Genomic DNA, 21,022 nt, shown 5'->3' with positions numbered 1-21,022 from the left:
TGTGCATTGCCATACCAAGTGCATTAGCTTTAGACTGTTTAGCAGACCATCACATCCAAGGTAAATGCTAGTGTTCTATAACAATAATGATTTATTCTCTTTGTAGGATAGCTTCACTCTCAGCAATAAATCCTAAACCTAGAAAATATCCTCAAGCTTAAACAATTAATGAACTTGTGATTTTCCCACCAACTGAAAGGAAGCCAAGGCTTAGCAATTGTTTCTTTAGGACATTCTTCCAATTGTTTTTCCCAGAATAATAATAAACAGTTTATATTCGACCACTGCTATATGAATTTATCTAAAAAATACTTTTTCCCATTTCAAATGCCTAATAACCCCAAAGTAAATTCCTTTGGTTTTCTTTTCATAATAGAAATAAATAATGAAATTAACCATACTTCTCTTTTTAATGTCTCTTACCCATATGCATGGATAACAGCTTTTCTGTAGATTCATCTTTTTTCATTACTTTGTTTTTTGGCATTCCATCAGTTTTCTTGTATCCTTTTTTTGCCTGATCCACCAGAAGCCGAAATTCATTCTGATGCGTTTTACCTGAAATTCAAAAGACCTTCTAGGTAAAGTAGGTGAACCCATTTACTCATGAACGTCATCCTTGCACTGAAGATAAAAGCTGCCTGCTAATAAGCACAAAAGCACAAAGGGCAAGGGGGTCATAGAAGTTTCCTTATCTTTTCCCAGCCTCAAACACAAATATAGAACCATGCTATTCCTAGTTTGCTACTCTAGATTTCTTCCCAAATCCCAAACTCCGGAGAGGGGCTTTTTTTCCCCCTCATAGCATAATACTAAGGTGTAGAGAATCTACTGCATGTAGGGAAAAAAGTGCGTTTCAGTTGAAAACTGCCTTGTCTAGAGCTACCCTTACAGGATTCCAGTCATTCAGTGCCTTTGAATTGTGGTCTGCTAGTTGTAGATAAGTGATAACAAAATAATAATAATAATAATTGGCTATAGATATACAAAATCCCCTCTGGTGGATATTTCATTAAATTCCCTACACCACAATAGAAGAAATCAGTTTTGCCTCCATTCGTACATTCATTTTAATATTACTAACCTATAAAATGACTGTTCTTTGGATTCTCCTTTGAATTAACATCTTTTTGGTAATCTCTCTAATGAGGTTTTCAAACCTCTAATAAAAATATTAATTATGTATCCATAGGAATGATTTCATTTAGTTTTGAAAATTATCCTTTTTTTAAATATTTATTTTTTAGTTACAGGTGGACACAATGTCTTTATTTTACTTTATATGGTGCTGAGGATCGAACCTAGTGCCTCATGCATGCTAGGCGAGCGCTTTACCTCTGAGCCACAATCCCAGCCCAGAAAATTATCCTTTAATATGAAAAAAGAACACTAAAATATGATGCAACAAAGAAGAAAAGAAGTTGGACTCCTATATGTGGATACTAGTAGGCATAGCGAAGACATTTAGGAGAGACTACTACAAATTCCAACATATTTATGTTTATGTGCATTAAAACTCCCAGTGAAACTAATGAGTGGGGTTAGAAACTGGTAAGTTTAAATAAAAAGATAGTTAAAAGTTCAGCAAAAGAAATTATAAGCTGGCCATAAAGATGATTGGAAAAGTTCAGCTCTTCAGAAACATTCTTCTATGTAGAATCTCTACATAGATGGATACAAGCTAGGTGGTTTCTATTTAACTCCATGCATTTGAGGATAATTATCATATCCTATCCTTCTTCAGTTCTCCAGAATTAATGGGCCAATATCGTTAGGTTGTGTTAGGCCAGGGTAACACATCACTATGGGATCAATGCAGTTTATTTATATTTAGCTCATGTCCAGGCCATTTTCCTAGATTTTATACTATTTCTAGGCCACTAGAAAATAAAGAATTGTGGGCTTAAGATTTACTACAGAAACTTGCTAAATACTTGTATTAACAGTTAAGGAGGCTTAATGACTTTATATTTTGAAATAATAAAATCTCAGATTTAAAAAATTTTCCTTTTCTTATTGAAATCTAATTATCCCATAGCTAGGCTGGAAAACAAAACCAAATGGCAGCCACTGCTCTGGCTTTGGCCCAAGAAGTCTAATAATGCTGCTTAGAAAATGAATGATGCCAACAGATTATGACTAATAAAATTGTTCCCACTCATCTCTTCACCTCATCTTTGGAGATCTGCCATTTGGCCAGGTGTACTCTACAGCATAAAACCTCAATTCTGCTGGTTATCTGTCCTGAATTTACCTCTTGAAAGTTTTAAGTGGCTCAGCTAGTTGTGGGATCTGCTAAGTTCATATTCAGTTAACCCGAACTCATTAAATTCTCCAGAACTACTGTTTCATAGTCTCCTCTTTATTGAAACCTCTAACACTGCTCCTCTATGGCCCACTCTTAGTTGGTCTCACACTACTCTGAAAACTATGGAGTCATTCTAACAGAACTCTGTCTCCTTCCAATCACCATTACATCTGGTGTATGTACACATGATATCTCTTATTCCTTACTGTTACCATGAAATGACTGTCCTTGCTATATCTAAAGGCTGACTCCAAACTTACACTGTGGATTCCATCATGAAGTCCTCTCAAACACAAGCTATGTTTGAAATTGAGTGAGTGGGCTATGAAAACAACTTAGTAAATTCAGACTGCTTATTTGATTTTTCCCTTAATGAAACAATAAAGAGCAGAATAGAAAGTTTCAGAGTGCATTAAAAATGGAAAAGGTAATAGCATTTTGAGAAACTTTTGTTTCAATGTGTGTGTACACAGTAATGATATAAAATACATTTATTGCTATGGGCTACCCTCAAAAAGTCTGAGTTGCTGAGTTAAGTATCTCCCAATTTAAACAACAAACTCAAGAAATTAATTAAAAGCCCTCCCCTGACCCAACATCCACCTCCAGCTACGATCTCACTATGACAGTGAAACTTTGCCTAAGAACTGTCCACTTTCATATTCTCACTGCTTCATTTCCAATTTGATCTCAATGAATTCTAAGTGCTTCTGATGCCTCCTCTCAATCAAACAGCTCCTCTCAGTGAAACCATCCTAGAGGAAGCTCCTCTTGTCAGGGTTTGTTGCCTCCAAGCTATGAAAATCAATGGTTCCTTGTATGGCCTCTTACAGATCTTTTCATAGCAACATGTGGAATAAGTCATGATTTCTTCTTAAAACACTCTTTTCCTGGATTTTCTGATACCATGTTTCCAAGCTTTCCTCCCTTCTCTTTGCAGCTTTCTGGGCAGGCTCCTCTTCCTTCTCTCATCTCCTACGTGCTAAAACAGATTTCAAGGTACAGTGCAGCTAAGGATCCCTGAGACTCTTTCACAGGGGAGATGAGGTAATGTAATAACGCATGTCTTTGTATTATTAGAACAATACCTATGTAGGACATGCATGCATTATTACATTTATATTACAATAGCAATGGTGGATACAATTTCTGATGTGTTAGCATGTACCACTCACCATTTAAACTACCAAAAAAAGTCACTTTCACTTAACATATTTAAAGGGCTGGGGTTTAGCTCAGTGATAGAGGGTGTGCTCAGCATGCCTGGGACACTGGGTACAGTCCTCCACACACAGAGAAAAGGGATATTTTTGATGAAGCAGTCTATTAAATATGGGTTCCTGGGTACATACCTATGATGAAATGAGAACTACAAATAAAGCCCTTCTGAGGCATACCAAAGTATGTTGGGTACCTATTTGATTTGTGAGCTAGTTGCTTATTTTATGGCATACAATTTTTAATGGAAACTTATATCTCCTAATTTTAAAAACAAACTTAAAAAAAAAAAAAAAACCCTTCCAGGCATAATAGTTGGTACCTTATCACTTTGGGTGAGACCACCAGTACAATGGTGAATAAAAGTAGTGAGAATCAACATCTATACTTTGTTCTCAATTGGAAGCATTCAATATTCACCGTTAGATATGTTAGTTGTAGGGTTTTTGTTTTTTTTCCATACATACCCTTTGTCAAATTGAAGAAATTCTAGCTTACTGAGAGCTCTGACCATGAGTAGAGGTTCAATTTTATCAAATGCTTATCTGCATCTATGTAGAAGATTACAAGATGACACTAAAGCCGTAAAGAGTTTTGTTCTGGACCACACAAGCTATATAATCTATTGAAGCATCCTAAGGTTTATTTTCACATTTCATTAGGGCAAAATATCAAGAGAATGAGAAGAAAAGCTACAGACTGGGAGAAAATATTTGCAAAAGACAAATTTGATAAAAAGGTAATTAACCAAATACACAGAGAACTCTTCAAAGACAACAATAAGAAAATGAAAACCCCAATTTCAAAAAGGGAAAATGATCCAGACACTTCACCAAAGAAGATATATAGATGGTAAACAAATATAATACAAGATGCCCAACATCACATGAAATTAGGGAATTGCAAATTAAAGCAACAATGATACAACACTACATAACTACAAGAATGGCAGACATATGAAGCACTGACTCTACCAAATGTGGTAAGGATACATAACAACAGAACTCTTATTCACTGCTGGTGGGAGTGCAAAACAGTACAACCACATTGGAAGACAATTTGGCATTTTTTTACAAAATTAAGGATACCATCCCATTCCACAAGCAAGTTCCCCCAATATTAAGTTAAATGAGTTGAAGATATATGTTCACACAAAAAAAAATGCACACAACCATTTATAAACAGCTTTAATCATACTTGACAAAACTTGGAAGCCATCAAGATGTTCTTCAGTAGGTAAATGGTTTAACTATGGATACATCCAGAATGGAATATTATTCAGTGCTAAAAAAAATGAGCCAGCCTAGGGTGTGGCTCAGTGGTAAAGGACTAGCCTAGCATATGAGACCCTGTGTTCTACCCCTAGCATGGCAAGAACAACAAACAAGAGCTATAATAAGCCATGAAAAGACATGGAAGTGAGGTAGGAGATTTGGGATGTCAAGATAGCAGAGGTAGGGTACATGGAAAATGCTGGCCAGACAACAATATGAGGACATGTTATCATGTCCCTGTTTACAAGAAGTCCCATTACCATGGCAACTCCTGCTAGGGAGAGCTTATCACCACACTGTTACCACAAGTTCTATACAGTCCCATTACCATGGCAACTCTCACTACAAGCTCTGTATTCTAATTAGGCAAAAATAAAGTAACCATTGGGAACAAATAGGGCAAGGACTTCAATCAGGTCCATGGGGAGGTGAATGAGGCACAGCTCAGCATATAAAACAAGTCTCGCCCACACATGGGGGCCTTAAGCCTCCCTTGCTGGGCTACTCTGCTCTACTTCACTTTTCAGCAACTCTATGTTCTGCCTGTTACTTCTGCATTTCTTGCGGAATTCTTTGTTCAGGACACCAAGAACCTGGCCCCCAATGGATCCTCCACTAGTAACAAAAGGATCTCAAATGTATATTATTTAAAGAAAGAAGCCAATTCAAAAAGGCTTTATACTGTATGGTTCCAACTATATGATATTCTGGAAAAGTCAGAACTATGGGAACTAAAAGCTCAGCATTTGCCAAGGGTTAGAGAGGAAGGAAAGATCAATAGGTGAAGCAAAGAGGATTTCTGGGGCAGAAAAACTGTTCTGTATGATGCTATAATGGTGGATACATATCAAACCCCATAGGATATATTAACAACCAACAGTAAACTTTAAAGTAAACTATGGACTTTATGTTAGTTTTGGTTCATCAGTGGTAACAAATATACGATTCAGGTACAGGATACTGATAGCAATTGAACTTATGCATGTGCAGGGAGGGACAAGGGGAATATAAGAACTCTCTGTACTTTCTGTTCAATTTTGCTGTGAGCCTAAAACTGATTTAAAAAATGAAATCTCTTCAAAAAAAAAAAAAAAAAAAATATATATATATATATATATATATATATATATATATATTTTTTTTTTTTTTTTAAATTAGGGAAGATGAGAGCAGCATTTAGCCTAGAGGAGGAATCAACATATAGCCCAAGGGTGAAATCCAACTCAAGACCTACTTGTATAGCCCTATGGAAACAAACAAGATGTGGTCAGTGAGCACATGTAGCCTGTAAAGCCTAAACTATATATTATCTGGCTAAGGTAATTCAGCCTATTCTAAGGCATACACTTCTGAGGATGCTGCCTGAGGGCCCATATTTTATGAGCTTTCTCTATTCTAGTTGATGGTTAATTCAGGCTATTCTATGCCTTATTTAAACTCCAGAAATTGCTCTACATAATCCTTCCAAGAGGGTCTTTCCCTAGTCTCCAGTAGTCTCCTTTCATTCATGTGCACATTGCTAGGCAGACAAAGACCTAACAGGATCCTTCTAGAGATCATTACAGCTGTCTTTTCTCTGCAGTACCCTATTTTCTGGTACTCCATCTCATGAATTCTAGATATCTTGGCCTCTAAGAGCTTTGATCTGTCTCAACCCAGTGATACTACTGGGTTGTTTTGGGGTTCCCTCATCATGTGCTTGAAATTTGCTACTACAGCTATAGAATTTATCATCTTACTTTGTTTTCCTTCTCTCAGAAATCACTGTCTTGTATTACCTGTTTCTAGTATCTAAGAAATCATTCTTTTATATACTTCGTCTGATCTTCTGATTTTTTAATAAAGGAAAGTTATTCTATCTGGGCTAAAAGTAAAAATTTCTATACTTTTAATCTTTGGAGGGGGAAACAGTTATTTTTAGTAGAATGTTATTTATTGTTAAACAAGTTAAATATATTTGAAGCTTCTTGACCCACGGGTTACTTGGAACTGCATTATTTCATTTTCAAATAGTTGGAATCTTCCAAGGGCTTTGTTACTGATTCCTAACTTAATCTCACTGTGGTCAGACAACATGCTTCCTTCTGCACATCCCAAGGATTCTCTCTGAGCTACTCTCTCTTCCCAGTACTCCATACTGCAAACTCAAATTTCTTTGGTTTCTCTGGTCTCTCAGCTCTTTCTCAATCCAGAGTCTTCTGGAAGTCCCCATTTAAACTCTGTTATTATGTGCATCCCACTTTCCCCATCTCTCAGAGGTTCCTGTCCTTTGTTGTCCAACAGCTGACATGTCTTGAAAACTGCTGTTTCATAGGACTTGTCCATTTTTTTGGTTGTTTCAAGCAGGTAAATCAGTTATCTGTTATTCCATCTTGGCCAGAGCAACAATCCTCTAAATGATACATATCAATAGATATAACCCATATAAACAAAAGCTCTTTGGTATGTTGATAATTTTTCAGAATGTAAAGAAGCTTGGAGAACTGAGAATGTTGTTCTCAATGCTGGTGAGCCTAGGATGGAGCCTTAGGCTCTGTTCCCTATCGGCATTCTCCTTCCGGATAAACTTACCTAGGTTCCCAACTTTAAATACTAATTGTAACCACAACAGGTCTTTGGTTTTACTTTTTAGGAGGTAAAGTCAAGTTTTTATGCTTGATTCTCTTTTCCACTTGGATATCCAACAGAAACCAAAACTATATAGGCAAAACAAACTGATTCCCTTTCCCATCCATGATTTATCCCTGGTCTCCACCTTAGTAAATGGCACTATCATTTTTACACAGTTGCTTAGACCAAAATGTAGGAGTCATTCCTGGTACCTCTTTTAGTTGCTCTCTACATTAAACTCAGTAGCTAATATATTTGTTCATCTTTGAAATTTTGCCTGAAATGCCCATTTTACTTCTATATAGCTACCATTCTAGAGGAAGCCATTATCTGTCCTAGTTTAGCAAAGAAATGTCACTTCATTCAGGTGTCTCCTCCTTAGCATATAATCTTTTTAAAGAAGCCTTCCCTGACCACCAAATCTGAAGTAGCAGCTCCTTCATTCTGTGCCTGCCCTATATCTCTTCACAGCTACACATTTTACTCATTTGTTCACTGTCTAATGATACCCATTAGAACTAAGCTCCAAGTGGGCAGAGGTAGTCTTTGCTTGATATTACACTCCTGAAACCTAAAATACTGATTGAGATGTACTGATCAGTGGTCAATAAAAATCTCCTGACCAAAGAGCCTCTACACTGGTTTTCATACTATTCCTGCTCCTGGTGATTTATTCTCCATCCAAAGTATATCATTATCTTTTAGCCCATTGACCGCTTTGTTTCTCTGTTAGGCCTCTGCTTCTGATGCTCTCTACTTGAAATACTCCTCCTTCAGCACCTCTTTAATTTTATTTTAATGAAAACTTCTCAAATGCCAACTACTCAATAAAAGCTTTTTCCTGACTACCTTATCTAATTAATGCTCCTCATAATTTCTATCAAATTATCCTGTTTTATTGTCCTCATAGCATTTTCCACCTAAAATTGGGTTATCATTTGCTTCTTATGCTGTTGGTCAGTTTACTACCAGAATGAAGCTCCACGAGTGAAGGCAATTATGTGTCTTGGTCACTCCATACTCCTAGCATCTAAAATATCAACTAGTACACAGAAGACGCCCATTAAATATTTATTGAGTTAATAAATGACCAAACTCAGGAACAAAGAAACAAGCTAAACTATGTTTTAAAGGCCTTGCCAACTTAACATGATTAAGCTGAGGGACCCAGCAAATTGCTGGAGATAACTCAAGTACTCACTGAAATTTTTTTTTTATCACTGAGTATAAAACTATTTTACAAAGGTAAAGAAACATAAGATCCCTAAAATACATGTCATGGTAGTGAGGCAAGTAGAGTAACTTTCCATCAGGCTAAGATTCTGCCTCTTACTGGAGTAATTCACATCTTAAGAAGGGTAAGCAAAAGATCTGATATCTGAAGTACCCAGGTGACTCAACAGACTCAATCTTTGCATCAAATACCCCATCTAGAGACATACAACTGACACTCAAACTAACTATTACCACTGCTTCTTTCCTTTTCTGAAAGAGAAACTCATGAATACAAATCTATTTAAAATATTGCTAGAGGGGCTAGAGTTGTGACTCAGTGGTAGAGCTCTTACCAACATGTATGAGGCACTGGGTTCAATCCTCAGCACCACATAAAAAATAAATAAAATAAAATAAAGGTATTGTGTCCATCTACCACTAAAAAAAAAAATAATAAGAGAGAGAGAGAGTGTGTGTGTGTGTGTGTGTGTGTGTGTATAGAAAGAGAGAGAGAGAGAAAAAATAAGACATAATTATCATTAAAATGCCACAGTAGCCCATTCATAAAATTAAGCTGCTTTTAAACACTATAATCTGAAACTAAAGATGGCCCTGGGGAAAAAGAAAAAAAGATTCCTAACATACCAGTCACTCACAGATGCTTTTGCTTACCCTTCTTAAGATGTGAATCTCACTAAGATTCAAACATGATAACGATGCTGCAAAGGGCTTTGACTTGAGCATCCACTAAATATGAGTTTTATTTCTAGTTCTGCTTTTTACTAGATATATGGACAATTTGTCTAATGTTTCCAAGTTCCAGTTCTTCCTCTTAAATAGGTCAATATGTGCTGCATAGAGTTTCAGGGAAGATTATTAAAATAACAAGCAAAACTCTCGGCACAGAAATTATACACGTTCAACAATTATGCCTTTCTGCCTTCCTTTATTTTCTTTAAAAGAGTAACAAAGTAAAGCCAGGTGCAGTGGTGCACTCCTGTAATCCCAGTGGCTCAGGAGGCTGAGGCAGGAGGATCACAAGTTAAAAGCCAATCTCAGCAATTTAGTGAAGCCCAAAGCAACTTAGTGAGACCCCCCCGTCTCAAAATTTAAAAAGGGCTGGGAATGTGTCTCAGTGATTGAGTGCCCCTGGGTTCAATCCCCAGTACTGTGGCAGAGATATATTTAAAAAAAAAAAAAAAAAATGAGTAGAAGTGCACACAAGTAGAACAGATGAGACCACTGAAGCATGGCTAATATCTTAGCCTGGAAGATAGATCAAAGTTTCTCTACTTCTTCTCAAAAGGAAAGAAAAGTTAGAATAGTAACAGATGTAGAAAATGTTTAGATTCTCTTACTTTACTTTCTATAGGCTTGATAGATTGTGATTAAAAACCATGGTGCCTCTCCCATTCTCATCTACTCATTCACTTGGTCAAAAACATACCGGGCTGGGATGTGGCTCAGTGGTAGAGCACTTGCAAGTGCTAAGTACAGACAAGATACTGATTGTAGACACTGTTCTGTCAAATGGTGAATAAGATAAAAACATTTCCTCTGTACATTATAAAACTGTAGTTCATATGTCGCAGTCTTAAGCCCAATACCTTAGGATGAGGCCTCATTTGGAAATAGGGTGTTTACAGAAGTAATCAAGTTAACATGAGGCCATTGGATGAGAACCCTAATCCAATAAGACTGATTATGTTTATTAAAAGGACATTTGGACACAGAGGAATACCTAGAAAATAGATGATGGGAAGAGAAATAGGGAGAAGCAACCATCAACAAGCCAAGGAGAGAGGCCTAAGATAGACCCTTCCATCATGGTCCTCAAAGGAACCAACCCTGCTGACACCTTGTTTTGAACATTTAGACTCCAGATTTGTGAGACAATAAATTTCTGTTATTTAAGCCACTCCATGGTACCTTTGTTATAGCAGCCCTATCACACAATTAGAATATAAACATAATTAAATATTATTTAGAAATAATATTAACTGACAATAACTGTGGCTATCTTGTCAAAAGTTTAAAATTTCTTACACATTCTTGCTTTAATTTTTCACTTATCAGTTTCTAAAACAATAGAATATACACTCCCAGAGTTTTTGTCTATATTGTTCATTCATATATCACCAGCAGCTAGCACATATCTAGCATATAATAAGTACTAAGAAAGCTTGTACTGAATGAATAGTAAAGAATGATAAGGCCAGACAGGCATCTCTTAAGGACAGGGATATAGCCTAAGAAACGCCATCACTGTGCATACATCACAGAGCACAAACCTAAATGCTCTAGTCTGTTACACTCCTGGGCTTATTGCCCCTATACTACAGTCCTATATAACATGTAACTGCACTGAATACTGTAGGAAACAGTAACACAACAGTGAGTAGAATGCCACTAGGCAATAGGAATTTTTCAGCTCCATTATAAACTTATGGGACCACTGTCACAAATGTAGTCTGCAATTGAAAGAAACATCTTTATGCAGCACACGGCTGTAAAGGAAACCTTACCTTGGCTGGGAAGTCAGGAGGGTTTCTCATGAAAACTACAATTAATCTAATAATGAGGTGGGAGTGTAGATAGGGCCACAAATACAATTAAGAGGTGACAACTCAAGACAAAGTGAGAAAAGCATAACAAAGGTCCTGCTGCAGCAGCAAAGAACTTGATAAAAGAGGTAGGGGAGAAGAAGAATGAGGCAAATGAAGTAGGCAATCCAGACTCAAGGAATAACAGATTTTATTGAGTCTTATCTGAAGAGTAATGGAAAGACACTGAAAAGTTTTTGATAAAGGCAGAAGAGCATCAATGTCACAATCAAAAACCAAGTAATTTCAGAAGGTGGTTTGTTTTGGTGCTGGGGGATTGAACCCAGGGAGTCATTTAAAGGGAAGAATAAGTGCACAGGATCAAGAACTATTTAGAAAATAAGAGACTGACAGAACTTGATGATGAACAGAGAGTCAGGAAAGAAAAAAAAAAAAAGGTCAATATGAAGAATAAAGAATCAGAATGGCAAGCTAGTTATTGAGAGCAAGTGGGAATGCAGAAGGCAATGGAGGAATACCTTCTAATTCAGACAGAAAAAAAATCTTTCCAATCTCAAATTCTACAACTAGCCAAATTATTAGTCAATAATAAAGGTATTACTCACTGTTATGTAAGATCTCAAAAAGTATTCCTCCATATACCCTTTCTTAAGACTTTTCCAGGAAAATGTATTTCACCAAACCAAAAAAAAAAAAAAAAGGGGGGGAGAGAAAAGGCAGATTTGGATACTAAAAACAGAGGAGGGAAGAGAGCAGAATCTCCAGAAGATTCCATGTGAGAGACCAAACAAGCAACCAAAGGAGGCTTGAAAAGTATAATAGAGGTTAGAGAAAGTTCTGGGGGAAAACACTGCCAAATAATTAAGTTGACAATGTATGTGTTTAAATGTATTAAAGTAATTTATACTTCAGGAGGAAATGTTCAGAAATATACCCATAGTAGACAAATAGAAAACTAAATGTTTTCCTAAAAGGATTACATCCATACTATGTATGTATGTGTGTGTGTGTGTGTATATATATATATATATATATATATATATATATTATGTATAAGTTGTAAATAATGTATCTAACCTAAATAATGATCTAATAAAACATTATTATGTAACAATATTCAAAGGATAAGAGGGAGGCAAATGGAGGGGTCAGAATATATGAAAGAGCTAAATCTTCATTTTTCCATATTATTAACATGTCAATCATAAAAAAAAAAAAAAAAAAAAAAACTGAAAAACTTCAAGAAATAGAGTTATCACCCCTCCACCAGTTCTGGATATTGAACCCATGGGTGTTCTGCCACTGAGCTACATCCTCAAACCTTTTTATTTTTTATTTAGAGACAGGTTTTCATTAGGTTGCCCAGGCTAGTCTCAAACTTGTTAACTTTCTACTTCAGCCTCCCAAGTTGCTAGGATTGCAGGCATGTACCACCATACCTGACCTCCTATATACTTTAAATCATCTTCAGATTACTTTTAATACCCAATACAATGTCAATGCTATAAGTAGTTGTTATACTGTAATCTTTTACATATATATATGCGTGTGATATATATATATATATATATATATATATTTTTTTTTTTTTTTAAAACCAAAGGCATAATAGCTGTCACCTTATAGGATAGGAGGCAGGTTGTTGCTGGAAGAGAGATGAAATTGATGGTTTAGGCCTCACAGATATATCTGATTTTTAAAAACTACATGCATATAAAACATTAACAAAATGTTTACAAGAAGAAGATATATCAATAGCCTACTTGGAGACTGACACAAATTAAAATATATGATTAAACTGTAAGGCTAGCTAAATCTACATGTGTAAACCTGGTTTTTGTTTCTACCACTTTTAACAGTTTCTGTAGGACCAGTGGAGAAACAATCTAGCTGCTTCTCCCCAGTTTGATCAGACTGTATCACTTTTCTTTTTTTTATTTATTCATTTACAATTTAACATTTGCTTATTTCTTTTTTATTGGTACATTATAATTATACATAATAGTGGGATTCAAAATGTTATATTCATACATGCACATAGTTGGAGCCATCTGAGGAGATTGCTTCCTTCTTATGCAGTTTGAGAGACCAAATCCTGCCCACCTGATTATAGGCAGGTTCCCTGGCTTAGCTATTGAAAGAAAACAACCAAGGGAACAAAGAATATTCAATTGAGAAAAACAGAATGGTGTTAGCCTGGGAAAGATATATAAAAAGACCATTTAAGGAAAAGAAAGTGATAAAGTTCGGAGGTATTAAGAATAAAATGAAAACTATTTTTGGCACAATTTGCAAGCTATAGAAGTGTTGAAATTTCTTACAGAAGAATTTTTATTAAAGGCCTGAGGACAGGAGAGAGTCAAGAATGTTCTCAAGCTAGTCTCATCTTCTCACAGAGATGTTTTTAGAGAACTAATTAGTATTTGCAAAGTGTTTAGTGATTAACTCAAAGCTAGTGTCATAAATCAAAAAGCAGGTTCATTGAGTACAAAAGAAGGTCACTGAGTAAACAACTAAAATTCAGTCTTTGAAGTAATATTAACAAAAGTCGTATTGAACATTAACATAAAACAGTTTTTAAAATTTACTTAAGATAAAAACAATCAACCCAAGTTCTTTGCAAATAAAGAAAACTTTGTACAACTTACGATATTTACTGTGAATTTCATCTATTTCCTTTTCTGTTTGGTCCTTCGTAAAAACCATTACCTAAAATAATCAGAAAAATCTTTAAAATTTCCCCCAAAATGACAAAAATGGAAATACTACAAACTTTAAATTCTCCAATGTATTTAAAGGAAAATAATCTCTTATCTCTGTTTTACATAGATTAAGAACAATTCTTATGTGTTTCCTTTGATGATCATAAATAGTATTCATTATACTCATTACTTTTTTCTCATCAGTAGCAAATGCAACACTGATCCCATTATAATAAAGAAAGTATTAACAAAACAATCCAATAAATTTCCTATTTTCAACATCTCATCTTCCACTCTCATTAATGCAACAGGTAATATTAGAAACTAGAAGACTGGAGACATTTAGCTGATCATTAATAAGACACACCTTCTTATCTGCCTTCTTTCCTTTCTAACCTAAATTCTCCAGATTATATTAGAAAAATCATATGTAGAGAAAATGAAATTAACACAAGACTTAATGTGTTAAATTTCTTATTCTACTTTTAAAATCTCAGAAACTTACCTAAATAATTCATCACAATCTCCATTTACAATTAGCACAAAGGTAATAATAATAAAGAGCATAGAAATCCCATTTTCTCTATTACCTGGGTATAAACTTACTTCCCTAAGATCATTGCCTTCCTTACAAAGACATTACCAAGGGTCTAGAAAAATCTACTTGAGAGAGACCCAAACACCTCCTCCATAGTCACAGGACAAAGTGACCGTTTTCTTCTTTGATATCCTTTCCTCAAATGTTAAGCCACAAAGCTAAAAGAAGGCAACAGTGAAAATTTTTATGTTTCTGACTCCCTCAAAAGCTTTGTAGAACACCTAATTCTTATAAACTCTTGTAATTACTTAACATCTCTATAGATATAATTAATCACAGGATTGCATAATTTCAGAGTTAAAAGAGGATCTTAGAAGTCATGTTCAGCCACTTAGTTTTACAGATGAAGATCCTGAAGGCCACAGAGATTAAATAATTGTTCAAATGTGATTGGGCCAATATCAAAGCTCCATTATGCAAAAGCATGGGCTTTTTCCTCAGAACTCCAGCTCATGAACAAATTCTACTTTGGATTGCATTCTGTGTTAAAGTCTACTAAACATAATTGAATCCATGCTAAAATGTTCTGCAAGTAAATCTTATATACTAAATGTAGTCTAGTATATCTCCTACTAAATAATTTTAAAATGGCTGGCTTTAGTTTTGGTAGGTATTAAACTTCTCTTCCCCTTATTTCTAACCAGACACTGAAATAGACCATCAACTTACACTTTCGTTGAGTTTACTTGCTTCAAGACGCATCCTGGTCTTTTCCATGTTTTCAAGTTCCTGAACTATTTCAGCAGCTGTTAAAATAAGAACATATAATCATTGTTAATCACATGGTTTTGACTGATGTGCTATAGGTATGAAAGTTGTTAACACTAGAGGAAGCTGGGTGATGGATATATCTCTGTTGTTGTTGTTGTTGTTTTTTGGCACTAGAGGTTAAATTCAGGGACACTGGACTACTGAGCCACATCCCCAGCCCCCCGCCCCTTTCTTTGTATTTTATTTAGAGACAGGGTCTCACTGAGTAGTTAGCACCTCAATTTTCCTGAGGCTGGCTTTGAACTTGCAATCGTCCTGCCTCAGCCTCCCAAGCCCCTGCGATTACAGGCACGAACGCAGGCATGTGCCACCATCCCCGGCTATACCTCTGTTCTATTCTTGCAATTTTTCTAAGCCTAATATCATTTCAACCTAGGTTAAAAATATATAACATGAAATTAAAACACAGTTTTAGTATAACACAGTTCAAAGTATAACCAAAAGAAAAGTCAAATAATTTTGTTTTTTCCTTTGAATGCATAGGCATAAACAATAATCCCAGTGGAATACGAAGATTCATTTATTTGTATGTTTTCAATTCTTAGGGGCTACCTGCTCAAACTCCAATATGTTAAATGTAGTACAACAGGTTACTTTTCAAAGAGAGAAAAAGTCTACAAATACCAAAGGAAAAAATTCTATTTCTAGAACCTTTACCTATAGGTATAATTACTAATTATACATATCAGAGAGATCTGGAATACACTCTGTCACACATTTGAATGTAAAGAGTATAGAATTTGTAAATGCTATCCTTCTGCATCCAAAATCAATGTATTAAAAATTAAAACCAAGGTACGTATGATAGGAATAAGAATCTACAATCTCTTATGCTCATTCACATATGAAAGATAATATATGTCTGGAATTTGCTTCAAATAATCCACCGGTGGGGGGAATTGAAAATGGTAGATGAAAAAGAACTTGAGGGTAGTTTGATAATTGCTTAAATTGTGCAGTAGATATATGAGGGAAACCAGTATACTCTTTACTTCTATATAGGCTTGAACTAATCCCTACTAAAGTTTCTTTAAAAAAAAAAAAAAAAAAAAATCACAAACCTTAAGAGAATCATCTAAGAAAGCAAGCAGCTGAGTGTTTTCCAAGCACTGAGATGTACTTTCTGCCTCCCTAATATAGTAAGACCGGTAAAAACAATGTAAATAGTACCTTTCTCTGCTAGCACTTCTCTCCTTTCTAAAGCTACTAAGTCAAGGTAGGTAATATAGGAAAGCAAAAGAACCATATGCATTCTATCCAATTCATCAATTCAAGACAGAGAACATCCAGCATATCCTCTTCTAAGGTTTTAACAAAAAGATCTTAGGATTAGTTACAATTTAGGAGCTTCCTTCCATCTCTTTCAGAGAGAGTTCCGATTCTTTTTAGGATGTAGAGAGTTGGAAACAGAGTCACTCTAACCCTAATGGAAAGAAAAAGCTCATAATCTATAAAACCACAATTGTTTTTTACTTCATTAGATCTAAAATCACCAACTAGCCTGAAACCTAAGACAAGAGAGGTGCCTGGGGTAGGTAGGGTGGGGTCATAAGCACCAGTGAACACAATACAGTGTACAGGAGAAAAACTGGGACTACCCTTCCTCTGAGTAAGAGGATTTTAGTTAAACTTTTTGATGAATTGCAAAAGGCCAAACAAAGGTGGGCTTCCAGGAAGATTAAAGCCCAGGGGGGCTTAAACACAAGGCCCATCACATGCAATGCAGGCTGTTTTCTACTCAGGAGTATCGAGTCTGTCTTTCACTGGGGAAATATAGATAAGAAAAAATTCTCCCTCCAGATTCAGGCATGGGAAAGAAGAGACCCACAGTGCAGGACAGAGATGAAGTCCCAACTAAATCTTTATCCCTTAAGAAATGAAAGGACTAAACCACTGGAAAAGGATCAGCAAAACTGTTGCCCTCAGAATACAAGTAAATCCCTACTACTGTTGGGGAAAGTAAGCAAATAACCACAGACAAAAACCTCTACCCCTGCAAAAGGGTCAAAATCCCACTCCAGGCCCAAACTAGAAGACCACTACACCACTGTGGGTGGAACTGGTAACTGAGAACCCTACCCCTGGGACCAGAATCAAAGGGCCTGCCTGAGACACGGTCTGAATCAGTACAACAGAGAAGGGCCCCTTGCTCTGAGCCAAGAACTGAGCAGGCTCCAAGAGACAAGCAACAGCAAGCTTCCTCCACCACTGGGAAAGAAATGAACATAAGGTACAGGATCACAGGGGAAACCTCAGTTATGCATGGTAGACACATTAAAAAAAAAATTAATGACACTCACCCACCAACATAAGCTACAAGGGAGTTCTCAAGAAATGTGAAAATTATGTTGCTCTGACGGTAACCATAGCAACAACAAAATCCAAACCAAGTACAAGTATAGACTAAATTTGAAGAATCCCAAGTAATAAAGACCTAGCAGAAGAAGAGACACATCTACTTCTAGGCACAAATACTATATAATACTTCAGTATTCAGATTCTTACATTCTTACATATAAAGTCTGGCTTTCAACAAAGACTTGTAACAGTAATAAGAAAACAAACTCAGATTGCATCAAGATATTAAAATTATAAGACATGGGATACAAAATAACAATTAATAATACACTAAAGATCTAGTGGAAAAAGACAAATAATATGAACAAATGGAGCATTTCAGTAGAAAGTGTATCAGTAGAAATTCTTTCCTTAAAAAAGAATAAAATAGGGCTAGGGTTGGGGCTCAGCGGTAGCATACTTGCCTGGCATTTGTGAGGCACTGGGTTCGATTCTCAGCACTACGTAAAATAAATAAAGGACTATCAACAACTAAAAAACAAAAATTAAAAAAAAAAAAAAGAATAAAATAGCCAGGCACAGTGTGCATGCCTATAATCCCAGTGACTTGAGAGGCTGAAGCTAGAGGACTGCAATTTCAAAGTCAGCCTCAGCAATTTAGTTAGACCCTGTCTCAAAATAAAAAATAAAAAGGGATGGGGATGTGGCTCAAGGTTAAATGCCCTGGGTTCAATCCCCAGTACCAACAAAATAATAGTAAAATAAATAAAAATGCTAGATTTAAAAAGAAAAAGTAACAGGATAATTTGAAATACTTACGGGGAAAAATAATGAACCTGAAATGGGATTGGTATTATCCAATCTGAAAATAGAGAGAATCCACAACAAACAAAGCATCTAAGCTGTGGGACAATAGCAGAAGAATAAAACAAATGTAATAGAAATCCCAAAGAAATGAAGAGAAAAAAAGAAATAGTTGAAAACCTAATGTCTAGAACTTGCCAAATATAATGAAAGACACCAAATTACAAATGCAAAAAAGTCAAAGAACATTAATACAAAATAAAACAAATACAAAAACAAACAACAACGTGTACCCACATAAAATCTTGAAGCCAGAATGGGAAAAGTATATTACATAAAAAACATCCAGAATTACATCACATCTCTAATCAGAAACTATTCCAGGCAGAAAATAATGCAGTAACATTTTTAAAGCACTGACCCAAAAAAAGTTTACTAATTTAGATTTCTATAACAATGAAGGTATCTTTCAAAAGTTAAACAGAAGAAAAAAATTTAGCAAGATGTTAAATTAAAAAAAAAAAAATTCTGAGACAACCACAAACAGACAGGAATTTATTAGCAGTCCTCTACTACAAAACATATTAAAGGAAGTTCTTTAAGCAGAAGAACCAGAAACTGATCTCTACAATAAACAAACTACTGGAAACGGCAATCATAAAGGTAAACGTAAAATGTGCATTTTTCTTTTTAGCTCCTCTAAAACAAATTATCTGTTTGCTAGGAAAACAATAGCAATGTGATTCAATCACACAAAAAATTAAGAACTGAGAATACACTGTTAAAACATTTAATAAACAACTGAAGCAAGCTATATGCTATTTAAAGGTAGACTGTAACTAAGGATATATATTGCAAACCGTAGAGTGACCACATTTTTTGAAAAAAGAAATACTAAGCCAACTGTAAAAATAAAGTGGAACAATAAGAAATGCTAAATCAACAAAAAGACAGCTTTAAAAAAATGATTAAAAGACCAAAAGCAGACAGAAGAAAAAAAATTTAGCAAGATGTTAAATTTAAGCCAACTCCATCAATAATTACATTAAACATGAATGGTCTAAAAGAACCAAATAAAAGACAAAAACAAAGTCACACTGGATTTTAAAAAGAACAAGACCAAATTGCAACAAAAACCTATTTTAAATAAAAAGACAGATTAGAAATAAAAGTATGGACAGAGATGTATCATGTAAACACTAATGCAAAGAAGCCTAGAATAGCTGTATTAGGCACAACTGGCTTCAGAACAATCAATGTTATCAGGGGTAAAGAGTAAAATTCAAGTGAAAAACAAGTCAATTCACCAAGAAGGTGCAATAATCCTAAATGTGCATACACCTATGACAGAAATTAGAAACACATGAAAAAGAACTCCTGATTCCAAACAAGATGGGCTAGACTCATTTCTCCCTCTTCTTCCCCACTAAAGACAACTACCTTGGATACAACAATTTTAAGAGAACACTGAAAGGTACAAAGATGGACTGCTATTTTGGTGCCAATACCATGTCATTTTTGTTACTATACCTCTATAGTATAGTTTAAGGTCTGGTATAGTGATGCCACCTTCACTCTTCTTGCTAAGGACTGCTTTAGCAATTCTGGGTCTCTTATTTTTCCAGATGAGTTTCATGACTGCTTTTTCTATTTCCATGAGGAATGTCATTGGGGTTTTGATGAGAATTGCATTAAATCTGTATAGTGCTTTTGGTAGTATGGTCATTTTGACAATATTAATTCTGCCTAAAAAGAACAAAGTAGATTTTTCCATCTTCTACAGCAGTACCATCACAGAACAAACGGGGAGTGTGGGCTTAGAGAGGTAGCAGGAGGCCTGGGGCCAGCTTTCCTCCCCAACCAACACAGTGTCAGTGAAAGCCTAGGGAAGAATGGAGATTTCTACCCTGGACCTGGCAGTGGCATGTGGTATCTTCACTCTCAAAGAAGGGGAGGAGCCCAAAGAGAATGAATATGCAGAAGAGAATTCTTTACACCTACCCAGGAAATCCTAGTGCACTCCTGACTGATTCACATGTAAAACTATACAATTCAGTTTGCCAAGAGGTTTAAGAACTAAACCACAGTATGGAACACCACATTCTCCAAGTGGCCTCTAGATTACAATTAAACAAAGACCAGAGTAACACTGCAAAGCTCTGGAGACTAAACTGTCACACTCAGCCCACTAAGTAGGCTAAACCCCAACAAGGTGATTTCCTACTATGTACAATAATTAAATAGGTTCTAAGTCCCATTCTAAAACACTCAGAATTTCCAGGATAAAATTAAAAAAAAAAAAAAAAAAAACTTGTCATGCTAAGAACCAGGATAACTCAGTTGTTGGAATTATCTGACAGGAATTTTAAAGCTACCATCATAAAATGATCCAACAAAAATTAGGAACCCTCTTCAAACAAAAGAAAACGATGCTGCAACTCTGTCATACTTCATGACAGCAGATGGTCCACTGCAAAAATATATATTTTCAGTGGTTTCAATGTTACACATTCAAGTTATTTATATTTTATAATTTCAAGAGGGAAGTAAATAATAACAACAAAAGTTGGATATAAAGTAAAACAAGTAAGCCTCACTATATATCAAATAAATAACAAATTAGAAAAAGTTTTGATTCTCGTAGAAGGGATGATTCTGAC

At 35.5% G+C, this 21,022-nt stretch overlaps 1 protein-coding gene across 2 annotated transcripts in view; it reads right to left on the bottom strand.

The window, feature by feature from the left end:
• Positions 1-21,022, bottom strand: part of Rad18 (RAD18 E3 ubiquitin protein ligase) — a 104,587-nt gene that overhangs the window by 41,711 nt on the left and 41,854 nt on the right. For both annotated transcript variants that reach the window (XM_046425498.2, XM_046425499.2), the window contains 3 exons: positions 15,159-15,235; positions 13,838-13,898; positions 424-558 (listed from right to left, as the gene is read on the bottom strand). In XM_046425498.2, the coding sequence (XP_046281454.1) occupies positions 424-558; positions 13,838-13,898; positions 15,159-15,235 (273 nt within the window). The remainder of the gene's footprint in view (positions 1-423; positions 559-13,837; positions 13,899-15,158; positions 15,236-21,022) is intronic.

The sequence above is a fragment of the Marmota monax genome, unplaced genomic scaffold, assembly GCF_021218885.2.
Source record: "Marmota monax isolate L192 unplaced genomic scaffold, Marmota_monax_Labrador192_F-V1.1 WCK01_AAM20220418_F8-fsc00028, whole genome shotgun sequence".
Lineage (NCBI taxonomy): Eukaryota > Metazoa > Chordata > Mammalia > Rodentia > Sciuridae > Marmota > Marmota monax.
This window is presented reverse-complemented; position numbering and strand designations above follow the sequence as displayed.